Raw genomic sequence first — 20,884 nt, 5'->3', positions numbered from 1 at the left:
AGAATACTGGAGTGGGTAGCTTTTCCCTTCTCCTTTTCCCTTCTCTGGGTTGGATCTTCCCTATCCAGGGATCAAACATGTATCCTGAAAACACACATATGCTAGGTTCTGCTTGGCTATATAAAGGGTGAGATTTCTTTCTGCCTCTGCAATCTCTTAGCAGATTGCCTGTTGTGTGTGTACATCACATTCCAATTTAATGCTTATTCAATAATAAAAGGGTTTTCTTTCTCCACTACTTTGTGGAGAGGATTTCTGTGCTGGGTGAGGACTTTGGTTTTAATTATATTTCCCTAACAGTATACATGTCTAAATGAAAAATTCTGAAACATGTTTTTCCTCAAAGCTCTCCCCTTGATTAGATTAATTAGAGTACAATTTTTTATTTGAAAAATCAGTTTTGTTAGATCTCTAAAAAATGTATTTTGTGCTCATGTGCATTTTTTTAAATATCCACTGGAAAAATGCCACAGAAAGACATGAATTAGGAAAATATTTCAATGTAAGACATAAGTGCACAAAAAATGAGAAATGTATTCTGATATCTGACAGCTCTTTGGGAAATGAATAAACTCTGTAAATGCCTGGAAAACAGCCACTTCCAAGTTTATGGGGAAGGAATTATATTCTTGTATTGTCCAAAACCAAAAAAAAATTATTAATATTTTGAAAACATCTGGTTGTATTTTGGCAAGCTATGGTAGCTATCAGCTTTGAACTCATATGTATTTAATTTCACCAGAGGGTAGATAATTAAAACAAATATTGAACACATAACAAAATAATACAACAAAAAGCTATTTTTCCTTCTCTGAGAGTAAAGAAATCTAAACATAAACTATCCCTATTTCAGTTAATGTGAATAGACCGGGTACACTATAACAGGCCAATGCTGATTTTAAATATTTTGTTTATATTTTAAACATTTTCTCATTGCTGTTTTAAAATACTTTTGGCTAGGGTATACAGTGCCCTTATGTGGAATTTCAAAAATATACTCTCAAACCAGTACCATTAACCGTTTTCATATCATTTGTTCTCAGACAAAACCCATGTGTGCTTAGTTGCTCAGCTGCGTCTGACTCTTTGCAATCCCATGGACTGACATGGGGTTCCTCTTTCCATGGGGATTCTCCAAGCAAGAATACTGGAATGGGTTGCCATGCCCTCCTCCAGGGGATCTTCCCAACCCAGGGATTGAACCCAGGTCTCCCGCATTGCAGATGGATTCTTTACCTTCTGAGCCACCTGAGAACCCCGTGAATACTGGAGTGGGTAGCCTATTGCTTCTCCAGGGGATCTTCTCAACCCAGGAAATTGAACCTGGGATCTCCTGCTTTGCAGGAGGATTTTTACCAGCTGAACTACCAGGGAAGCCCCCCAAAGAATTATATTTTGGTGCAAAGCAATGACTTGGGTGTGGGGAGGAGGAGGGAGTGAGGAACAGGCTGCTGCAAAAGAGCAAAAGGTCAGCCCTTGCAATGATAGTTCTGAAAACACTGCATTAAAAAAAAAAAAAAACTTAACCTTTGTGAGTCAATCATCTCACTGTTTACTTTTCTTAATAGAAATAGCCCTTCAGATGAAAGCATCTGTAAACATTTCTATATTTTATTTTGAAAATGCTAAAGTTGTTACTTAAACCATACGTACTTGGACACTTTGGAAAGCTACTTTTCATTTGTTCCTTAAAGGAGGTAGATTCTAAAATGAGGGTGCCTTCTTTCCTTTTTATGCAATAATATCTGGCATTTTATGAGACTGTTATTCACATTGCCTTTTAAAGGCTGATAGATTTCATTGCATTTGTATACCTACCAGCATACATCATTAAAGTAAGTTTGCTTTGGCAGTGTTTCAACTCAAAAACCCTGAAATATAGAAGGTATTTATTTTAAAAGTTTTAAAGGTCATTTTGACTTAAATGACCAGCCTGAAATGATCACTTAAAAGTTCTGAGATGCTTTTTTAGCCAGAAGATTTACCAAGGAAAGTGGTTGACATTTTCCAGATGCTCAGTACATATTTGTTAATGTAGAAAATATCATACTTTCTTGAAACTGAGTTGAACAAAGGGGGAAAGGGTAATACTGCAGGTATTATTTGCAATACCCAAGACATGGAAGCAACCTAAGTGTCTATTGACAGATGAATGTTTATGTATATATACACATGCACACACAATATTACTCAGCCAGAATGAAATATTGCCATTTACAGCCATATGGATGGGCTTAGAGATTAAAATAATGAGTAAGTCAGTGAAACTATATACTACTATATATAAAATAAACAACAAGGATTTCCTGTGTAGCACAGGTCACTATATTCAATATCTCATGATAACTTATAATGAAAAAGAACGTGAAAAAACACATATGTATTATTGAATCACTTTTCTGTACAAATGAAACTAACAGTATTGTAAATCAACTATACTTCAACCTAAAAAGACCTAAACTGACATTTCACCAAAGACAAACAGATGGCTAACAGACACATGAAAATATGCTCAACATCACTCATTATCAGAGAAATGCATATCAAAACTACAATGAGATATCACCTCACACCAGTCAGAATGGTCATCATGAAAAAGTCTACAAACAGCAAACGCTGGAGAGAGTATGGAGAAAAGGGAACCCTCTTGCACTGTTGGGAATGTAAATAGATACAGCCACTATGAAAGACAGTATGGAGAGTCCTTAAAAAACTAGGAATAAAACCACCATATGACCCAGCAGTCCCACTACTAGGCATATACCCCGAGGAAACCAAAACTGAAAAAGATACATGTACCCCAATGTTCACTGCAGCACTATTTACAATAGCTAGGACAATCTGCTCTATTGACTATGCCAAAGCCTTTGACTGCGTGGATCACAAGAAACTGTGGAACATTCTGAAAGAGATGGGAATACCAGACCACCTGATCTGCCTCTTGAGAAACCTATATGCAGGTCAGGAAGCAACAGTTAGAACTGGACATGGAACAACAGACTGGTTCCAAATAGGAAAAGGAGTCCGTCAAGGCTGTATATTGTCACCCTGCTTATTTAACTTCTATGCAGAGTACATCATGAGAAATGCTGGGCTGGAAGAAGCACAAGCTCGAATCAAGATTTCCGTGAGAAATATCAATAACCTCAGATAGGCAGATGACACCACCCTTATGGCAGAAAGTGAAGAGGAAATAAAAAGCCTCTTGATGAACGTGAAAGTGGAGAGTAAAAAAGTTGCCTTAAAGCTCAACATTCAGAAAACGAAGATCATGGCATCTGGTCCCATCACTTCATGGGAAATAGATGGAGAAACAGTGGAAATAGTGTCAGATTTTATCTTTTTGGGCTCCAAAATCACTGCAGATGGTGACTGCAGCCATGAAATTAAAAGACACTTACTCCTTGGAAGAAAAGTTATGACCAACCTAGAGAGCATATTCAAAAGCAGAGACATTACTTTGCCCACAAAGGTCTGTTTAGTCAAGGCTATGGTTTTTCCAGCGGTCATGTATGGATGCGAGAGTTGGACTGTGAAGGAAGCTGAGTGCTGAAGAACTGATGCTTTTGAACTGTGGTGTTGGAGAAGACTCTTGAGAGTCCCTTGGACTGCAAGGAGATCCAACCAGTCCATCCTAAAGGAGATCAGTCCTGGGTGTTCTTTGGAAAGAATGATGCTAAAGCTGAAACTCCAGTACTTTGGCCACCTCATGCGACGAGCTGACTCACTGGAAAAGACTCTGATGCTGGGAGGGATTGGGGGCAAGAGGAGAAGGTGACGACGGAGAATGAGATGGCTGGATGGCATCACCGACTCGATGGATGTGAGTGTGAGTGAATTCCAGGAGATGGTGATAGACAGGGAGGCCTGGTGTGCTGTGATTCATGGGGTCGCAAAGAGTCAGACACGACTGAGAGACTGAACTGAACTGAGGACATGGAAGCAACCTAGATGCTCATCAACAGATGAATGGATAAAGAAGCTATGGTACATATATACAATGGACTATTACTTAGCCATAAAAGGCACATATCTGTGTCAGTTCTAATGAGGTGGATGAACCTAGAGCCTATTATACAGAGTGAAATATGTCAGAAAGAGACAGATAAATATCATATACTAATGCATATATGTGGAATCTAGAAAGATGGTACCAATTAATTTATTTACAGGGCAGTAATGGAGGAATAGACATAGAGAGCACACTTAAGGACACAGGTAGGTGGGAAGGGAGGAGAGGGTGAGATATAAGGAGAGAGTACATGGAAACCTACACTACCATATGTTAAATAGATAGCCAATGGGAATCTGCTGTGTAACTCAGGGAACTCAAATGGGGGCTCTCTATCAACCTAGAGGGGTGGAATGGGGAGAAGATGGGAGGGAGGTACAAGAGGGAGGACACATGTTTACCTATGGCTGATTCATGTTGACATTTGACATAAAACAATAAAATTCTGTAAAGCAATTATCCTTCAATTAAAAAATAAATTAATTTAAAAAAAGAGAAAAGAACAACAACAACAAAAGAATAGTATTCCAAGGTGGCACTAGTGGTAAAGAACCTGCCTGCCAATGCAGGAGACATAAGAGACCTGGGTTCTGTCCCCGGGTGAGGAAGATCCCCTGGAGGAGGGCATGGCAATCCACTCCAGTATTCTTGCCTGGAGGATTCCATGGACACGGGAGCCTGGCAGGCTATGGTCCATAGGGTCAACAAAGAGCTGGACATGACTGAAGTGACTTAGGATAGCATACATGCATTAATACACATTTTTAAACAGTGGGCTTCTCAATTAGGAATACACAAATACTATGTACCTTACAAATCTGATCACCATTGCAATCATTCTCAGTTCTTTCTAAATTCAGTATGTTAACTTGTTCATTCTTGTCAGGGGCTTTGCTTAGCAAATGGAGAAGAGATTTGAAGGATGAAAAAGAATTCATCTTGATCTAGGATTAGGTAAAAATCTATCTGGCTCTAATTAAGCATATTTTATCTTAATTTATGAGCATACTTAATTTTATGAACTTAATTTATTCTACTTAGCAGAATGTTTCAAATTTACTGTTAAAGTCTTACTTTAAACAAGTTGGGACTTAATGAATAGCAAAGAGAATGCCAAATCTGAATTTCCTTTTTAAAAAAATAACAACATGTGTAGCATATTATTAGCCACATACTCTTATTTTTAAAATATATTATATAAAACACTTCTTTGGGCCAACTGAATAATTGACCAATTGAATAACTGTTGCTTAGTAATATTACATACTATTACATACTTCATAAAGCAACAATTTGGCAAATATTTCTTTGAGTGCCAAGCAAGTTCTAATTAAATTCAAAGTTCTTTTTAGTTTTTCAAAAACTAAATTGTATTTACTATAAATGTTGCCAGAGAATACCTGTGGCCTGTTAAAAGGGCTATTTGTGGAACTTACCAGGATCTATGAATTGAATGCCATTGCTGCTGAGGTTTAATTTCTTTAATTCATGAACATCTTCAAACTCCTTGGGTCGAAGTTGGTTGATTTTATTATGTGACAAGTCAAGTTTAACAATATCTGGAGGAATGTTGTTTGGAACTTTCTTCAACTCTAGAAAAAAAATCATGTTCAGGTTACCAAGCTCTCCTCTTGACCCCACTGACTCTATCACTCATGTGGTAAAGAGTCAGCTCTTGAAAGGAAAAAGGATAACCCATCTAAAGCCAAAAAACTTTGCTATGAACAAGCCTGGGAATATACTGAATTCCACCAAAGCCCAGCAACCTAAGTGCATCTCACTTAGAGGAGGAGATATCGCTCATTGCTGAAATGTTCTGAGAAACTTCCTAGAGACGGCAAGAAATCAAGGAGGACAACAGGCAGTGTGGGCTAGTTGGGCTCAAGGCTAACCATTTGTCAGAATCACCAAAGCTTTTTAAAAACAGAAAGCTGAAACAAAATAAAACCTACAAATCAAACCACTCCATGCGCGTCCCCTCTGATTCCCTTCCTACTCCTCTAAGAGCTTTGACTACTAATTACGGCCTCTCTGTAGCATCTTCATTTCATCCCTCTCCTCTCAACAGATAAGCTCAGATTTCACCATCCTAAAAATGAAGCAAAAGCCCTTGACCTTGATGACCCTCAAGCTGTTCTTATTTCTCCTTTCCTTGGATGCTAAAATTCGAGAAAGTATAGTCCTCATTTGCTCCTCTTGCTTCCTGATCACCATTTACTCCCTGAATCCTTGTGACTCAGTTGTACTCACTCATCCCTAACTCTTCCTGAGGTACTGCAGTAACTGGACTCCTCAGGAACAACAACAACGATAATAATGCTGCTACCAGTACTACTGCTACAAGAGAAGCCTCTGGAAGGAATCCAGTTTTCATAGGTTAATAGGCAATTAAGGTTCACCTAACTTTCATATTTATATTTGTCTTTAAATTATGCTTTTGTAAAACTATAAAGCGTGTTTATTTTATATTTTAGCATACTACTTGCCCTTTATTTTAATCTTTAGCAAAATATTCTGAAGAGGTTTTGCTCAATTCTAAGTAGAGCAAGTGGAATCTGTGAAGAGAAACAAACCTGTTCGGACCTAAGAAACTAGAAGCAACAAATAAAATATGCAGATTAGTTCATACCTGAGAAGTAGCATGACACAAAGACTTCTTGAATATGTAGAAATTCTTTGAACTAGGAACAGTAAAGTTTATGAAAGGTGGTATACATCTATCCGTGATTCCCTTTTTGCTACAGAATAACTGAGTTGCTGATAATTTCTTCCAAATATTTTTTTTAAACCCTCTGGTATATATGATTTCTTAACTAATAGTATGTTTACCTTCATAAAGATCCAGTCTTATTTCCTCCCTTCTTTTAACAGTTTAGAATTCATGGTCAATGGATTCCTTCTCTGGTATCCTTATTACTGTTAAATTAGCTTTTTCTTCTTGATGGGATCTTGGTATCTTAGTATCTCTGCATAAGAACTTTTCTAGGTGTCCTAACAAGTATTATGTGCAAGAATCCTATAAGCTAGTAAGTACATTTATCCTCATTTTACAGATAAAATAGAGGCACAACTTGTTCATAGTCATACACCTAGGATTTAAACACAGACTTGTTAGCCCCCAAACCTATGCTTCTTCTTCTTTTTTTTGTAGTTTTTTATTTTATTTTACTTTACAATACTGTATTGGTTTTGCCATATATTGACATGAATCCACCACAGGTGTACATGAGTTCCCAACCCTGAACCCCCCTCCCACCACCCTCCCCATATCATCTCTCTGGGTCATCCAGGTGCACCAGCCCCAAGGATCCTGTATCCTGTATCGAACCTAGACTAGCGATTCAAACCTATGCTTCTAACTGCTGTGCTCTGCTGGCTAGGCATGGTACCTTTCAGTCTCATTTATGCTGCCCATCTGCCTAGAATCCTCAAAGTTGGCATAGGTAGGGTAAGTGAGGATTGGGCAGCAACAGGGGTGGAAACAATATATTGGGATGGCTATAAGACCTTTCTGGCTCTGTATTTAAAATGACTTCTCTCTGCTTTCAAGCAGACAACAGTAATAATACTATTTCTGCTTTTTTTTCAATAGTAGATAGCAACATTAGACACAGTGTACATCTTATTGATTTTCTTTTAATTTTTGTACCCTCCTACCCATGAAAGCTTCATGAAGAAGGTTTAGAACAATGTCTAATATATCACAAATAAATAAGCCAGCCTCTAAAATGGCACCCAACAATCCTTCTACTGATATTCATGTTCTTGTGTAAACTCTTCTCCCTAAGTATGGGCTGAACCTAGTGACTTGCTTCTAACAATAGAATGTAGCAAATATGATAGGATGTCACTTTCATAATTAGGTTATAACTAATTATGACTTCTGTCAGGCTAGCAGACTCTCTTCTGGTGGCTTTGATGAAGCAAGGTGCCATGTTGGAAAGGCGTACATGGCAAGTAATTAAGGGCAGCCTCTGGCTGACAGCCAGCAAGGAACTCAGGCCCTCAGTCCTTCAGGAACTGAATCCTGCCAAGCCATATGAGCTTGGAAGAATATGCTTTTCCAGTTGAGCCTTCAGATGAGACCACAGCACCAAGCCCTGGTCAATACCTTATTGCAGCCTCGTGAGAGATCCTGAAGCAGTGGACTTAGCTAACCCATGTCTGGCTTCCTGACCTACAGAAACTGTGAGATAATAAAGTGTGTTGTTTTAAGCTGCTAGGGTTTGGGGTAGTTTTTAGGCAGCAACAAAGTTAGTTATCTAATAACACATGGGAAACAATGAGCTTGTTAAATATGTTGAGTTTCAGTTCAGTTGCTCAGTAGTGTCCCACTCTTTGCAACCCCATAGACTGCAGCATGCCAGGTTTCTCTGTTCATCACCAACTCCCGAAGTTTGCTCAAACTCATGTCCATTGATGATGCCATCCAACCATCTCAGCCTCTGTCGCCCCCTTCTCCTCCTGCCCCCAATCCCTCCCAGCATCAGGGTCTTTTCAAATGAGTCAGTTCTTTGCATCAGGTGGCCAAAGTATTGGAACTTCAGCTTCAGCATTAGGCTTTCCAATGAATATTCATGACAGATTTCCTTGCGGATGGACTGGTTGGATCTCCTTGCAGTCCAAGGGACTCTCAAGAGTCTTCTCCAACACCACAGTTCAAAAGGATCAATTATTTGATGCTCAGCTTTCTTTATAGTCCAAATTTCACATCCATACATAACTACTGGAAAAACCATAGCTTTGACTAGATGGACCTTTGTTGGCAAAGTAATGTCTCTGCTTTTTAATGTGCTGTCTAGATTGGTATAGCTTTTCTTCCAAGGAGCAAGTGTCTTTTAATTTCATGGCTGCAGATACCATCTGCAGTGATTTTGAAGCCCAAAATGATTCAGCAATATTGAAAGTATGAAAGTGAAAATGTTAGTCGCTCAATCATGTCCTACTCTTTGTGACCCCATGGGCTGTAACCCGCCAGGCTTTCTGTCCATGAAATTCTCCAGGCAAGAATCCTGGAGTGAGTTGCCATTGTCTTCTCCAGGGGAATCTTCCCAACCCAGAAATCGAACCTAGGTCTCCCTCATTGTAGACAGATTCTTTACCATCTGAGCCACCAGGGAAGCCATAAGAATATTGAGCCCTCTTATAGTAAAAGTGCTTTGAAAATTTGGATTGACTTTATTTCCATCCTCTGATAAGATACTGTCTCATTTAACCTAGAGCTGTGTCTGCCAACACATAGAAATGTGAAAGATTTTAAGATTTGAACTTATTATAATGATGAAATACTGAGGTAATATCCTCCTTTAGGACCAGCAAGACCCTGACTGGAAAGCTACATTCTATCTTATGAACTCCATGTAAACAAGGAGATGGAGATCCTAGGAAGAACTGAGAACCACAGAGAACACTTGAGGGCAGGCAGAAGAAATAATTTCTTGACATTTAGCATTTAGAATAATTATTGGCAATGAATGGTTGTGGCATTTTCTCAGATTTTTAAAAGAGGAATAAAGTTTTATTTCAAAATATCCAGGATCCCACCTCCCCTCTCTTCCCTCACTGTGACCACATTAGTCTAAGCCACCATCACCTCTTGTCTGGAGTATCCCAATATTGTCCTAAGTCCACATGACTTTAAAACATAAGTCAGATCTGTCATTTTACCAGATGGCAGAATCCTTTGTTTCTCATCTCACTATGAATAAAAGCCCAAGTCCTCACCAAAACCCTACAAACCTATTAAGGGCTGAGGTCTTCCTTGCCAGCAGAGTTAGTATCTTCTAGGCTCTGGAAGAAGGCAATGGCAGCCCACTCCAGTACTCTTGCCTGGAAAATCGCATGGATGGAGGAGCCTGGTAGGCTGCAGCACATGGGGTCGCTAAGAGTTGGGCACAACTGAGCGACTTCACTTTCACTTTTCACTTTCATGCATTGGAGAAGGAAATGGCAACCCACTCCAGTATTCTTGCCTGGAGAATCCCAGGGACAGAGGAGCCTAGTGGGCTGTCATCTCTGGGGTCGCACAGAGTCGGACATGACTGAAGCGACTTAGCAGCAGCAGCAGCAGGCTCTGAAAAGCAGCTTATTTATCAGGATTTGCTTGCTGAACCAACATCTGCTGGGTTGGGCATGAGAGTGAATGACAAGCTGCTGCTGCTGCTGCTAAGTCGCTTCAGTCATGTGCAACCCTGTGTGACCCCATAGACGACAGCCCACCAGGCTCCCCCGTCCCTGGGATTCTCAAGGCAAGAATACTGGAGTGAGTTGCCATTTTCTTCTCCAATGCATGAAAGTGAAAAGTGAAAGTGAAGTCACTCAGTCGTGTCCAACTCTTAGTGACCCCATAGACTGCAGCCTACAAGGCTCCTCTGTCCATGGGATTTTCCAGGCAAGAGTACTGGAGTGGGCTGCCATTGCCTTCTCCAAAGCTAAAGTGGGTTTACCACAATTAAATGGGTAGAAAAAATGTTTATGAGAACACCCTGAAACCCAGCTTAACCATTGTGGCAGACCTGTGGAAGAGGAATATGAATTGCAGAACCAACTTTGGCATTTTTACCAGCAGCCCTGGGTAAAAATAGGATCCACAAGTAATACCACTAAAGGCAAACCAAAGCCTCTATCAGTAGGCTTAGAACACATGGAAAAATCTTATTTGTTGTACTGATGAGTAAAAACAGGCCTTTGTTTTTAACCTTAAACTTAAATGACAATTGCAAATACTGATGTGAAATATGGTTGCCTTTGATAAAGATTATATCCCAAGACCAGAAGTCAAATTTGGTCAATGCCCCCATTCCTAGACCAGGCACCACATGGTTATTTGCTGCTATCCAATAAATTTTGGTAAACCTTCAATAAATACCAAATGTACTTGATTATCACCCCTGACAAGCATTGCTTCTCCTCTCACCAAAACTTTGCTGATTTTGAGGAGGAAATTTGGGATTTTTTCCATGTAATTTCCCATTTAGTAGGCTATCTTGATTGTCAGCAATGTCAGAACTACTCTGAAGTTTTGGTAGTAGTAGGTAAAGAGACATAAATGGCCTTAGTCTATTGCAAATTAAAGATTCCTAATTACTCTTCAAACTAATAGTGAAATTAACTTTGGAGGCAGCTGGGAGTAATTTTTGGTCATAATCCTCCCAAGCCCTAATCTTAGCAGGAAAATGAATCCTTAAAAATAGCAAATTATTCTGATAAGTGTGAAGCTAAAAAGCAGTTTTTAAAACTTACTTTCATGTATTTTTGCTAAATCCATCCATCTCAATAAGGCATAAATATGCCTTTTAACTAATCTCACATTTATTCCCTTTGAAAGACTAAGTTTTGATGGCAAAGTGCCTGTCTCCCAATGAACAGAGCTATTCTTTCTTTTTCTTGTTGTCAGATGTTTAAGACAAAAATAGTAATCTTTGAGGTCTATGTGGTCAAACTGGTATGTATTAGGTACCCTACTCACACCATCTGGCTCATCATCCGTTGGTTGGGGAAGGTATAACTCCCAAGGTAGGGGAATCTGTATTCAGGTTCCTTGATGTGTTGTACAGAGCTTGAGGACAGTCAATACTGGGAGGAACCACCCAGAAGGCTTTTATAAAATCTTCTTGGTTAACAGGCATACCCCTAATCTTGAAGGTGATGGTATATGGTGACTTGTATGGCGACCAATTGGAGAAAGCAACGGCACCCCACTCCAGTACTCTTGCCTGGAAAATCCCATGGATGGAGGAGCCTGGTGGGCTGCAGTCCATGGGGTCGCGAAGAGTTGGATACGACTGAGCGACTTCACTTTCACTTTTCACTTTCATGCATTGGGGAAGGAAATGGCAACCCATTCCAGTGTTCTGCCTGGAGAATCCCAGGGATGGGAGAGCCTGGTGGGCAGCCGTCTATGGGGTCACACAGAGTCAGACACGACTGAAGCGACTTAGCAACAGTAGCAACAGCAACATGGTGACCAATGGCTTGGAACCTGCTTAGGGACTACCTACATGACCTTAAAGGGCAACTTCTCTGCTCCTCAGCTTCTTTCGTCCTAAAATGATAATGCTAGTATTTCTTTTAAGGTTGTGAGGAGTAAATGTGTGTGTGTGCTCAGTCGCTTCAGTCATGTCTGATTCTTTGTGACTCCATGGACCATAGCTACTCTGTCCATGGGATTTTCCAGGCAAGAATACTGGAATGGGTTGCCATGCCCTCCTCCAGAGGAATTTCCCAAGCCAGGGACAGAAACCAGGTCTCTTGCATTGCAGGTGGATTCTTTACTACTGAACCACTGGGGAAGCCCAAGGATTAAATGACAATGCATAAAACTGCTTTATCTTAGGAACACAGAGCATTTAGAAGGCAGCTCTCATTAATATGGGCTTCCCTGGTGGCTCAGATGGTAAAGAATCTGCCGGCAATGCAGAAGACCTGGGTTTGACCCTGGAGAAGGAAATGGCTACCCACTCCAGTATGCTTGCCTGGAGAATTCCATGGACAGAAGAGCCTGGTGGGCTACAGTTCGTGGGGTTGTAAAGAGTTGGACATGACTGAGCGACTAACACTTCTTCTCATAATTACCACTGCTAGTTCCACTCTTGCCTTCTTAAGGGCTTCCCTGGTGGCTCAGATGGTAAAAAATCTGCCTGCAATATGGGAGACCTGGGTTTGATCCCTGGGTTGGGAAGAGCCCCTGGAGAAGGGAACAGCTTCCCACTCCAGTATTCTTGCCTGGAGAATTCCATGGACAGAGGAGCCTGGCAGGTTACAGTCCATGGGGCTGCAAAGAGTTGGACACAACTAAGTGACTTAAAAAAAAAAAAGAGATTCTACATGGTGTCCAACATGTGGAACACAATCAAAAATATTGCTATATTCTGATAGAGAGTTAAGAGATGAACCCTGCTGAACATTCATTCTTAGTAGTTGACATTTATTATCTATTTGTAGAATGGAGTAAGGAAAAGTACAATGGATAAAATTCAGATTGTCATACTCGAATTCTAGTCATGATTTTTAATTTCTATGTATTTTTATTTTTAAAAGTTGCTTAAATTACTGCTTTGTAAGAGCAAAGGAAGCAGCTCAATTATTGCCATCAATCTAAAGAACAGGGCCTTGTGCCAGGTAGTACCAAAGGGAATTTAAAAGATAAGATCCTTGACTTTAAAGTTATGGGAATCAACAATATAATAAAAAATGAAAAGTAAATGATCAGCTGAATCAATAGACTGATATCAACCATAGTAAGAGAGATTTATATTGATGATATTAAAAGAAAAAACTACCCTTCATTTTATAATCTAAAATGTATAGGCTCTGATTTACATCATTATTAATACATGGAGGAAGTTAAGTTGTCTTTAGTGTATGAACCTGAATGATATGTACTAACTGTGCATGTCATGAAACTTTGCTTCCCAGTAAATAATATGTTTCTAAAGCAAGGGTAATGAATTTATGGGGCATATCTGAAAGGTTGTGTTTAGACAACAATCACTTGAGGAAGGAAAGCAATAAAAATAAATTTGTATTTTTCTAAGTTGATTTTTGCCAAGAGACAAAAATATTATGGAAACAAAGACAAAGGCAGAAATAGACTCACTAGAGTGGGAATAGCCTAAGAGTAGAAAAACAGTAAAAAAAAAAAAGTTCTTTCCTACTATGTTATCTTTTCTTAAATTACAGTGTGGTCTAGTTGTAGAAATCTTCAATTTCGTTTTGATGGCATTTTTTCTCAGATAATTAATGAGTTTAACTCTATTTTCTCTGGTATAGCAAGTGCAAATGAACTTTAGCTTAAGGATAGAACCTCAGCAATATCAAGTAATTTTCGAACTCAAGTCTAGGAGTAGTAGCTTTGTAATAGTTTTTTTAAATATATAATTCAAGGTTTTAAGCATTACAAAGAAAATCCTAGTAAAACATGTTCTTTGGCATGAAGCGCCAAGTACTCACTGTAACAGTGTTAGGGAAATCCCACCCAAGCTGGCTACAGAGAAACTATGTGTACCGACTTTCCTCAGATTCTTTAATGCTTCCCTTGTTCAGGAGCTTGTTTGAACATGATTAGATTAATTCTTGGAGAAGGCGATGGCGCCCCACTCCAGTACTCTTGCCTGGAAAATCCCATGGACGGAGGAGCCTGGTGGGCTGCAGTCCATGGAGTCGCAAAGAGTCAGACACGACTGAACGACTTCCCTTTCACTTTTCACTTTCATGCATTGGAGAAGGAAATGGCAACCCACTCCAGTGTTCTTGCCTGGGGAATCCCAGAGACGGGGGAGCCTGGCGGGCTGCCGTCTATGGGGTCGCACAGAGTCGGGCACGACTGAAGTGACTTAGCAGCAGCAGCAGCAGATTAATTCTGGATGCCAGCAGGCTCAGGTGGACTTAGCTTTGCTGCTTACCTGTGAGACCACTAGCAAGTGTCTGAATGTACCTTAGCCTCTTTCTCCTCCTCCTCCCTTCTACAGATGGGGATATTACTACTACCTTGCTGGCAGCTGTGGATAGCATGTATGTGGAATACCTGGAGCATAGTAGGTTCTCAATTAATGAGCACTTTCTCTCAAACTTAGAGGATCCCATGATGACATCTCCCAGCTTACAATGCTGTAATCGCTCTACTCTAGCATCAAAATTCAGAGTGTCATCGTAAGCAAATCTTTCGGTGTCATATGGTCATGGTGAGATCTAACCAGGTGCCACCTTCCACACTCAGAGTGAGGGGGGCAAGCCTTGAGCATGACTTTGCTGATAAATCAACAAATTGACTTCTGTTTCTTCAACATTAACAGATTCCTCTCTATAATCTCTTTGAGACGTGCTGGAGTCTCTCGGTTCATCTTAACCTTTCCTTTCTGTTCTTAAAAAAAAACCCAAAAAAACCTTACAGTAATTGGAGGGAATAATACCATGTTCTATACGACCCTAATTCAGCGACATCTGGCTTTAATTTAATATTACAAATAAGTTATTAACCCATGCTAGAAATGAAAGAGACAACTAAATTGTTTGTTGTCCTAGGGCTGATTAACAGTGCTCAGACCACACTTTGATAGTGTCTTCACTAATATGTCAAGAGCCTCACTAAAATCTCCCATGGTGGAAATGACACCCGAAATTCTAAGTCATGAGGTGGGGGTGGTGGTGCAGGGATTCATAACATTCAAAAAGCATTTTTTAATCATGCACAAAAATGAAAAAGTAAGCAACTTACAAACCTTTTCTTCTGCAGTCCAGTGTCTGTATGGGAAATACGTAGTTGTGGCAAAAAGAAGAGTCCACCTCAGTCTTGATGACTGGGGGTTTTCCTGACAATTGGGGTTTTGGCTCCAATTGTTCATTTCCTTCTTCATTACATAACTGTTCAGATTTTATCTGCCTCAGTTTTTTATTTTTCAGTTCTTGTGGGCTTTCACACTTGGCATAGTTCCCCAAATTCCGATTCCTTGGAATCTGCAGCATTGAAATAAGCGTTTCCATCTCACAAGTACAATGCCAGGGGTTGTCATAGAGACGCAGGTAGCTCAGGAGAGGTGTATAAATGAACACTTCCTCTGTCAAGACTTTGATCTGGTTGTGCTGCAGTAAGAGAGTGGTGAGTTTATTTAAACCAAAGAAAGCTTCACTCTCAATTTTGGAGATCTCATTCTGTTGTAGATCCAAGCTTTTCAGCTTTTTAAACTTGGAAAACATGCTGTTCTTCAGTATGCGGATTTTGTTTCTTGCTAACAGCATGTGCAGCAAATCCTGAGGCCAGTCAGGCAGCACATAAACTAGTTTTCTTTCTTGACAATCTAAGTATTTTTCGTGAAGGTATGTGTACACTTCACAGGGGAGGCCTGGTGCATAGCGTTTGACCGGGTTGGAGCTTTTCCGGCTCCCACCAGCCCGGCCATGGTTCACTCGGTTTCTTGCACCCCCAGGGCTTGCCTTGCGGAGCTCAGCGGCTTTACAAAAGAAAAGTAGGATTACGATGGTCACCACCCGCATCCTGACATCCAGCTGGTCCCAATTACTTGGTGTGACAGATGGAACCACGAAAGTATTCCTTTGAAATCCAAGTTTGGGTAATCTTAACTAAAGCAGTTCAGGAAGAATGAGACCCAGCTGAGGTACGGCAGTCCCTAGATTGCAAAAGGAAAAAAAAATAGAGACCTTTGTGAACACTGCAACTGATGAATAAAATCAAATTATCAAGTTTTTTTTCTAAATTATAAAAGTATGATAATACATTTACAGGAGACTTGGAAAATACAGAGCAAAGTTACATATAGTTCCACTATATATTACAACTATTTTTAAGTAGGCAAATTAAGATTTTTTTAGTTGGGGTTTCAATATCAAACACTCAAAAATTAATAGAATAGAAAAGTAGAAGGAAAGAGTAGACCTGAGAAACACTACGAACAAACTCAACATAATCAAGATTTATTTAATTTTCACCCAATAGCAGGATGCAAATTCTATTCAAGTTCCCATAAACTCTAAACCAGGAGACATGGAACTCAAGTTATATTTTATTTTAAGGCAAAGGCATTCCAATTATTATAATAAAGGTACATGTAGAAAGTGGTGTAGAAAGCTCCACGCCCTCCTGCTTGCCTGGTTTCATGCCTAATGTTTGGGCTCTGAATGTGAATCACGGCTCTTCTACTTGCTTAACTGTGTGATCTCAGGCTAATTGCTTAATCTCATCTTTAGCATCTGTGAAGAGGGACTGATGATACCTCTAGCATTTTGGGGGAAGATGAAACAGGCTCACCGCAATGAATACTTCACAGTTCCTGGTCTAGGGGAAGAACTCAGTTTAACTGTTAGGATTTAGCATTATGAAAACTGAAACTCGATTCAAGAAATTAAAGGGATTCTTCTTATAGCTTTGAGATGTGCAAACAAGAGTAGGACTCCAATGGATGTTCTGCTGAACTTATTTTTCTGTTTCCTTTGCTATCTCACAATCACCAATCATGTTGAATGTGGGCTCTAGAAAGGTTCAGGGTAAATCGCCAACTGTCCTTGCCATCTCCTGCACATCTTGGTTCAAATGTCACCTTCTCAGCAAAACCTTTTCTGGCTGCTCTATTTAAGGTAGCACCCCTTCCCACTCACTGGTGATTCTCTAATCCATTTCTTGTTTTCTTTCTCTCCAGAGCATGTATCACCATCTGTCAAAATAAGTATTTTGCCTCTTTTGTTTATTGTCCTTCTTTCCCAACTAGGATATAAACTTCCTAAGGACAGGAATTTTTCTCTATTTTGTTCACTGCTGTTATTTCCAGCACCTGCAGGGTTTCTAGTACATAGCAGGTTCTTGTTAAATGTTTGTTGAATTGCATGAATTCAAGTAACTGCTATTTAAAATATAAACAACCTCATAAATTTAGTTATTTTTTTGGAATCTATTGTTCCCTTCAGTATTACTGATGACTTCCAAAATCTGCACATTTTAAACAATTTTTTTCATTTTAAAAATTCTAAAATTGGTTCTGGTTTGCACTTATTACTTAGGACATAGTTGTAAGGAGGAAGAAATGTTCAAAATGGATTTGTAATTAATAACATTTCTGTTGTTATTATCATGGGGCTCTGAGGTTATGAGCAACAGATGTGTTTTCTATTCATTGTCTCAGTGTGAATGCCAGGATCACCCCCTTGCCTGGAGTTTTCCTGATTGTAGGGGTCTCCTCCATTTAGAATGCCTTCTCCCCTCTTTGCCCCAAGCATTCCTCCCATTCACTGTTTTGTGTTCCCTCACTGTTTCTCTTCTGTCTCAGATTTGGAGTCTTACTCATGCCAGTCTAGACCCAGAGAGCTGATTGTGTAACACTTTGCTGTCTAGCTCTTTGCACACGTCTTGATTTCCCTTCTAGATCACAAGCTGGGCAGGTGTCTCTGGTCCCAGAACTCACAGGCACTTGGCCTTTCTGACTCTCCACATATCAATCTAAAATTCTTTGTAAACTTTATGGCTATCTAACCTAAAATATAAACATTCTGTCAATTACTGTGCTTGCTGAATTATTCATGACATTCACGCTAAAGTATTTGCTGGGGGGAAATGTCCCGATGTCTGCAACTTACTTTAAAATGCATAAGAAATTAAGATGAATTGAGGGACAGAGAGGATGTACAGGTGGGTATGTGATCAAGCAAATATAGTAAAATATGAATTGTAGAATATGGGTGATGGTTATATTCATTGTACAATCCATCAATTCTCTCAACTTTCTATGTTTGAAAAATTTCATAATGTTAAAAGGAAACACAACCTCCCAAATTAACAAAAATGTCACACCACAAAAAAACCAAATGAGTTTTTTTCAAAAGCTTTGAAGCTGAAAAGCTCTAAGTATATACAGTTTTCCCCCACAAAGTAGTATTTTTCTCTTATCCCCTTTCCTTTTGTAATCCTCAAATAATAATAAGTATATTTTAATTTTAATGCCCAAAGAAATCATTTTTCTAGGAAAGGAAACCATATACTTAGAGCAAGTTACTTACCAGGGGTTTTGGTTTGCTTTCTAATGAATACACAGCATTGAATGCAGGGTGGAAAAACTTTAAGTTTAAATATTTGTAATATGTTTTTTAGTAATATGTAACTTGTTTGATTTAGGTTTCTGTAAGAACCTGCAAGAGCTGAATGTCTCTGACTGTCCATCGCTCACAGTGAGTATAAGAAGCTTATTTTACTGTTGTTTATATGGATTCAGACTTGCTCCACTAGAGTACTAATAACACAGAGGTTCTGCCAAAACACGTCGGTGTGCTCATTTATATTAAATATGGAGAAAGCAAACATTGACAAGAAATGTTATCCAATTTATATAATGCTATTATTTATCCTATAGGTATGCCCAAGGTTGGAATCTCTGAAAAGTGAAAACCATTCAACAATAACACAAAAATGAGCTATATTTATGTTTAAGGTGATGTGTGTGTGAGACAGAAAAAAATGGGCTCCAGCAGAGACAACAGGGTCAATCTATCAGTCTTCCCGGCTGTCAACTGTGGTGCCCTAGAGGATGGAAACGAACACATAACCCTAGTCAGCTCCTTCCTGGTCCCTGCCTCCAGGCTTCCTCTGCTTTCAATCTGTCTTCCACTGCGTGACCACAGATATCTATTCCTTCTAAAAGGCAGATCTGACCATTTCACTACTACCTTCCACCATTTATACAAACGCCTGTCATCCACACTATGGGATAAAGTCAGCTCTTTAAAATTACTGTACTCTGGAGACCCTCGGTGATCTTGCCTCTGCCAGGCTCTCCAGTCTCATCTTCTAAGTCCTGCTGCACACTAAGTTGCAGCAGACACACCCTGCTTTGTTTCCTTTGCTGCGTGCACCAAGCTCCTCTTGCTGTTCTGCCTTTGCACAGGCTGTGCTCTTCACTTGGAGATGGGAGGAACAGAATGAACAGCCTCATTGCTTCATGCTCCTCATAGGTCACCAGTTCCAGATTGAAGTCCATGCACCTTGGCATACGTGAAAAGACTTCATGAACCGGCTCCTTCTTGCTATCTACCCAGCCTCATCATTACAGTTTCTTCTTTCAGATTTCTACTCTATTTCATTCTTTATGTGCATATTTTTAGTACCTACTGTGTTAAAGATATATTATATATAGGGAACTTATATGTTATAAAATAGAGGTGTTATAGGGAATTTAAGATGAATTAGGTTCCAATTCTTACCCTCAGGGAGCTTTAGTTCTTGCTTGAAAAAAAAACAGCATATTCTGTAAATTTGGCTTCCTAATAGGAAAGTCAGAACAATGTCATCTGTGTTGAATTTGTGAACATCAAAGTCTTTTTTCCAGTTTTAGTCCAATAATATACAGGGCTGATAATTTTATCCAGCTACATTTTACTATTGTCTTTCCTTTTGAGACAAAGACTAAAAGACAGGCTTACATTTAAGGAGTTGAGTAACATTTATTCAAAAAGGTTTGATTTTTAAGAAGCTTGCCTTATGAATATATTACATCCAGAAAGATTTGAGTGCATTGTGGACAAATTCCACAGACCATCTTGCAGTGTTAAACACAGAAACAGTTTTTGCATTTATGTGCTCAAGTATTTGGGGATTGCAACTTGAGTTCTTTTGTTCTTTTAAATGTTGAAACAAAGTTAGTTTGAATTTCCTTCAGACAGGAAAATGAAGAGAATGGTTTGTTTCCTCATCTCAAAGGAACATCGGATTATTCCATGTTACAGAAAGCCTACAACATCTTCCTCTTGCTGGTTCCCACAGTTACATCTGTGTGGCTACTTCTCTAAGGGTGTAAACCAGCTTTCTCTCCTCCTCCATGTCCCACTTGATCTGCATTTTTGCCGGAATCTTCCAACAGGCACATAGTCACTTCGATAGTTGAACCATGAATATTTTTGAAGATAGATTCTTTGTATTAAACTATAATGCCACACATTATACTTGTTCTCTCCCCTCCTGTTGGGGAAAAGTGTACTGTTTACTTTTTTAAATGTATGCATGTATATCCAAATCCTACATTTCTGTGACGGAATGTCTAGAAACCTCGCTGGCATCTTAAATGCAATGGCAAGAGTACAGTGTTTATTCAAAGCCCTGTACTTGTTCTCAGGCGTTATTGACACACAGAATCTTTTCTACAGCAGAACTACAGTTTCACACCTTAAAAACAACCCTTGTGTTCTCTTTAAGGTATGGTTTGCATCTTAAATCAACCAATTCTTATCCCATGTGGAAGATGCTTTGACCTGTAGGATTTTGTTATTTTAATATTCATGATTCCAAGAAGTAGCTAGGAATAGAATATTAAGCACCGATGGTCCTGCTGAAACTAAACATTTGCCATCCTTTGTGCTGTTGGGGGCAGCCATACTGAC

The 20,884-nt window shown here is 39.4% G+C and overlaps 2 protein-coding genes across 2 annotated transcripts in view; one reads left to right on the top strand and one right to left on the bottom strand.

The window, feature by feature from the left end:
• Positions 1-20,884, top strand: part of FBXL13 (F-box and leucine rich repeat protein 13) — a 221,646-nt gene that overhangs the window by 91,274 nt on the left and 109,488 nt on the right. Inside the window, exon 10 of the mRNA XM_069587823.1 lies at positions 18,630-18,682. Within this exon, the coding sequence (XP_069443924.1) occupies positions 18,630-18,682 (53 nt within the window). The remainder of the gene's footprint in view (positions 1-18,629; positions 18,683-20,884) is intronic.
• Positions 1-20,884, bottom strand: part of LRRC17 (leucine rich repeat containing 17) — a 43,665-nt gene that overhangs the window by 1,295 nt on the left and 21,486 nt on the right. Inside the window, exons 4-5 of the mRNA XM_069587822.1 lie at positions 15,232-16,137; positions 5,449-5,604 (exon numbers count right to left, since the gene is read on the bottom strand). Of these exons, the coding sequence (XP_069443923.1) occupies positions 5,449-5,604; positions 15,232-16,003 (928 nt within the window). The 5' untranslated portion in view covers positions 16,004-16,137. The remainder of the gene's footprint in view (positions 1-5,448; positions 5,605-15,231; positions 16,138-20,884) is intronic.

Source organism: Ovis canadensis, chromosome 4 (genome assembly GCF_042477335.2).
Source record: "Ovis canadensis isolate MfBH-ARS-UI-01 breed Bighorn chromosome 4, ARS-UI_OviCan_v2, whole genome shotgun sequence".
NCBI classification, from domain to species: Eukaryota; Metazoa; Chordata; class Mammalia; order Artiodactyla; family Bovidae; genus Ovis; species Ovis canadensis.
This window is presented reverse-complemented; position numbering and strand designations above follow the sequence as displayed.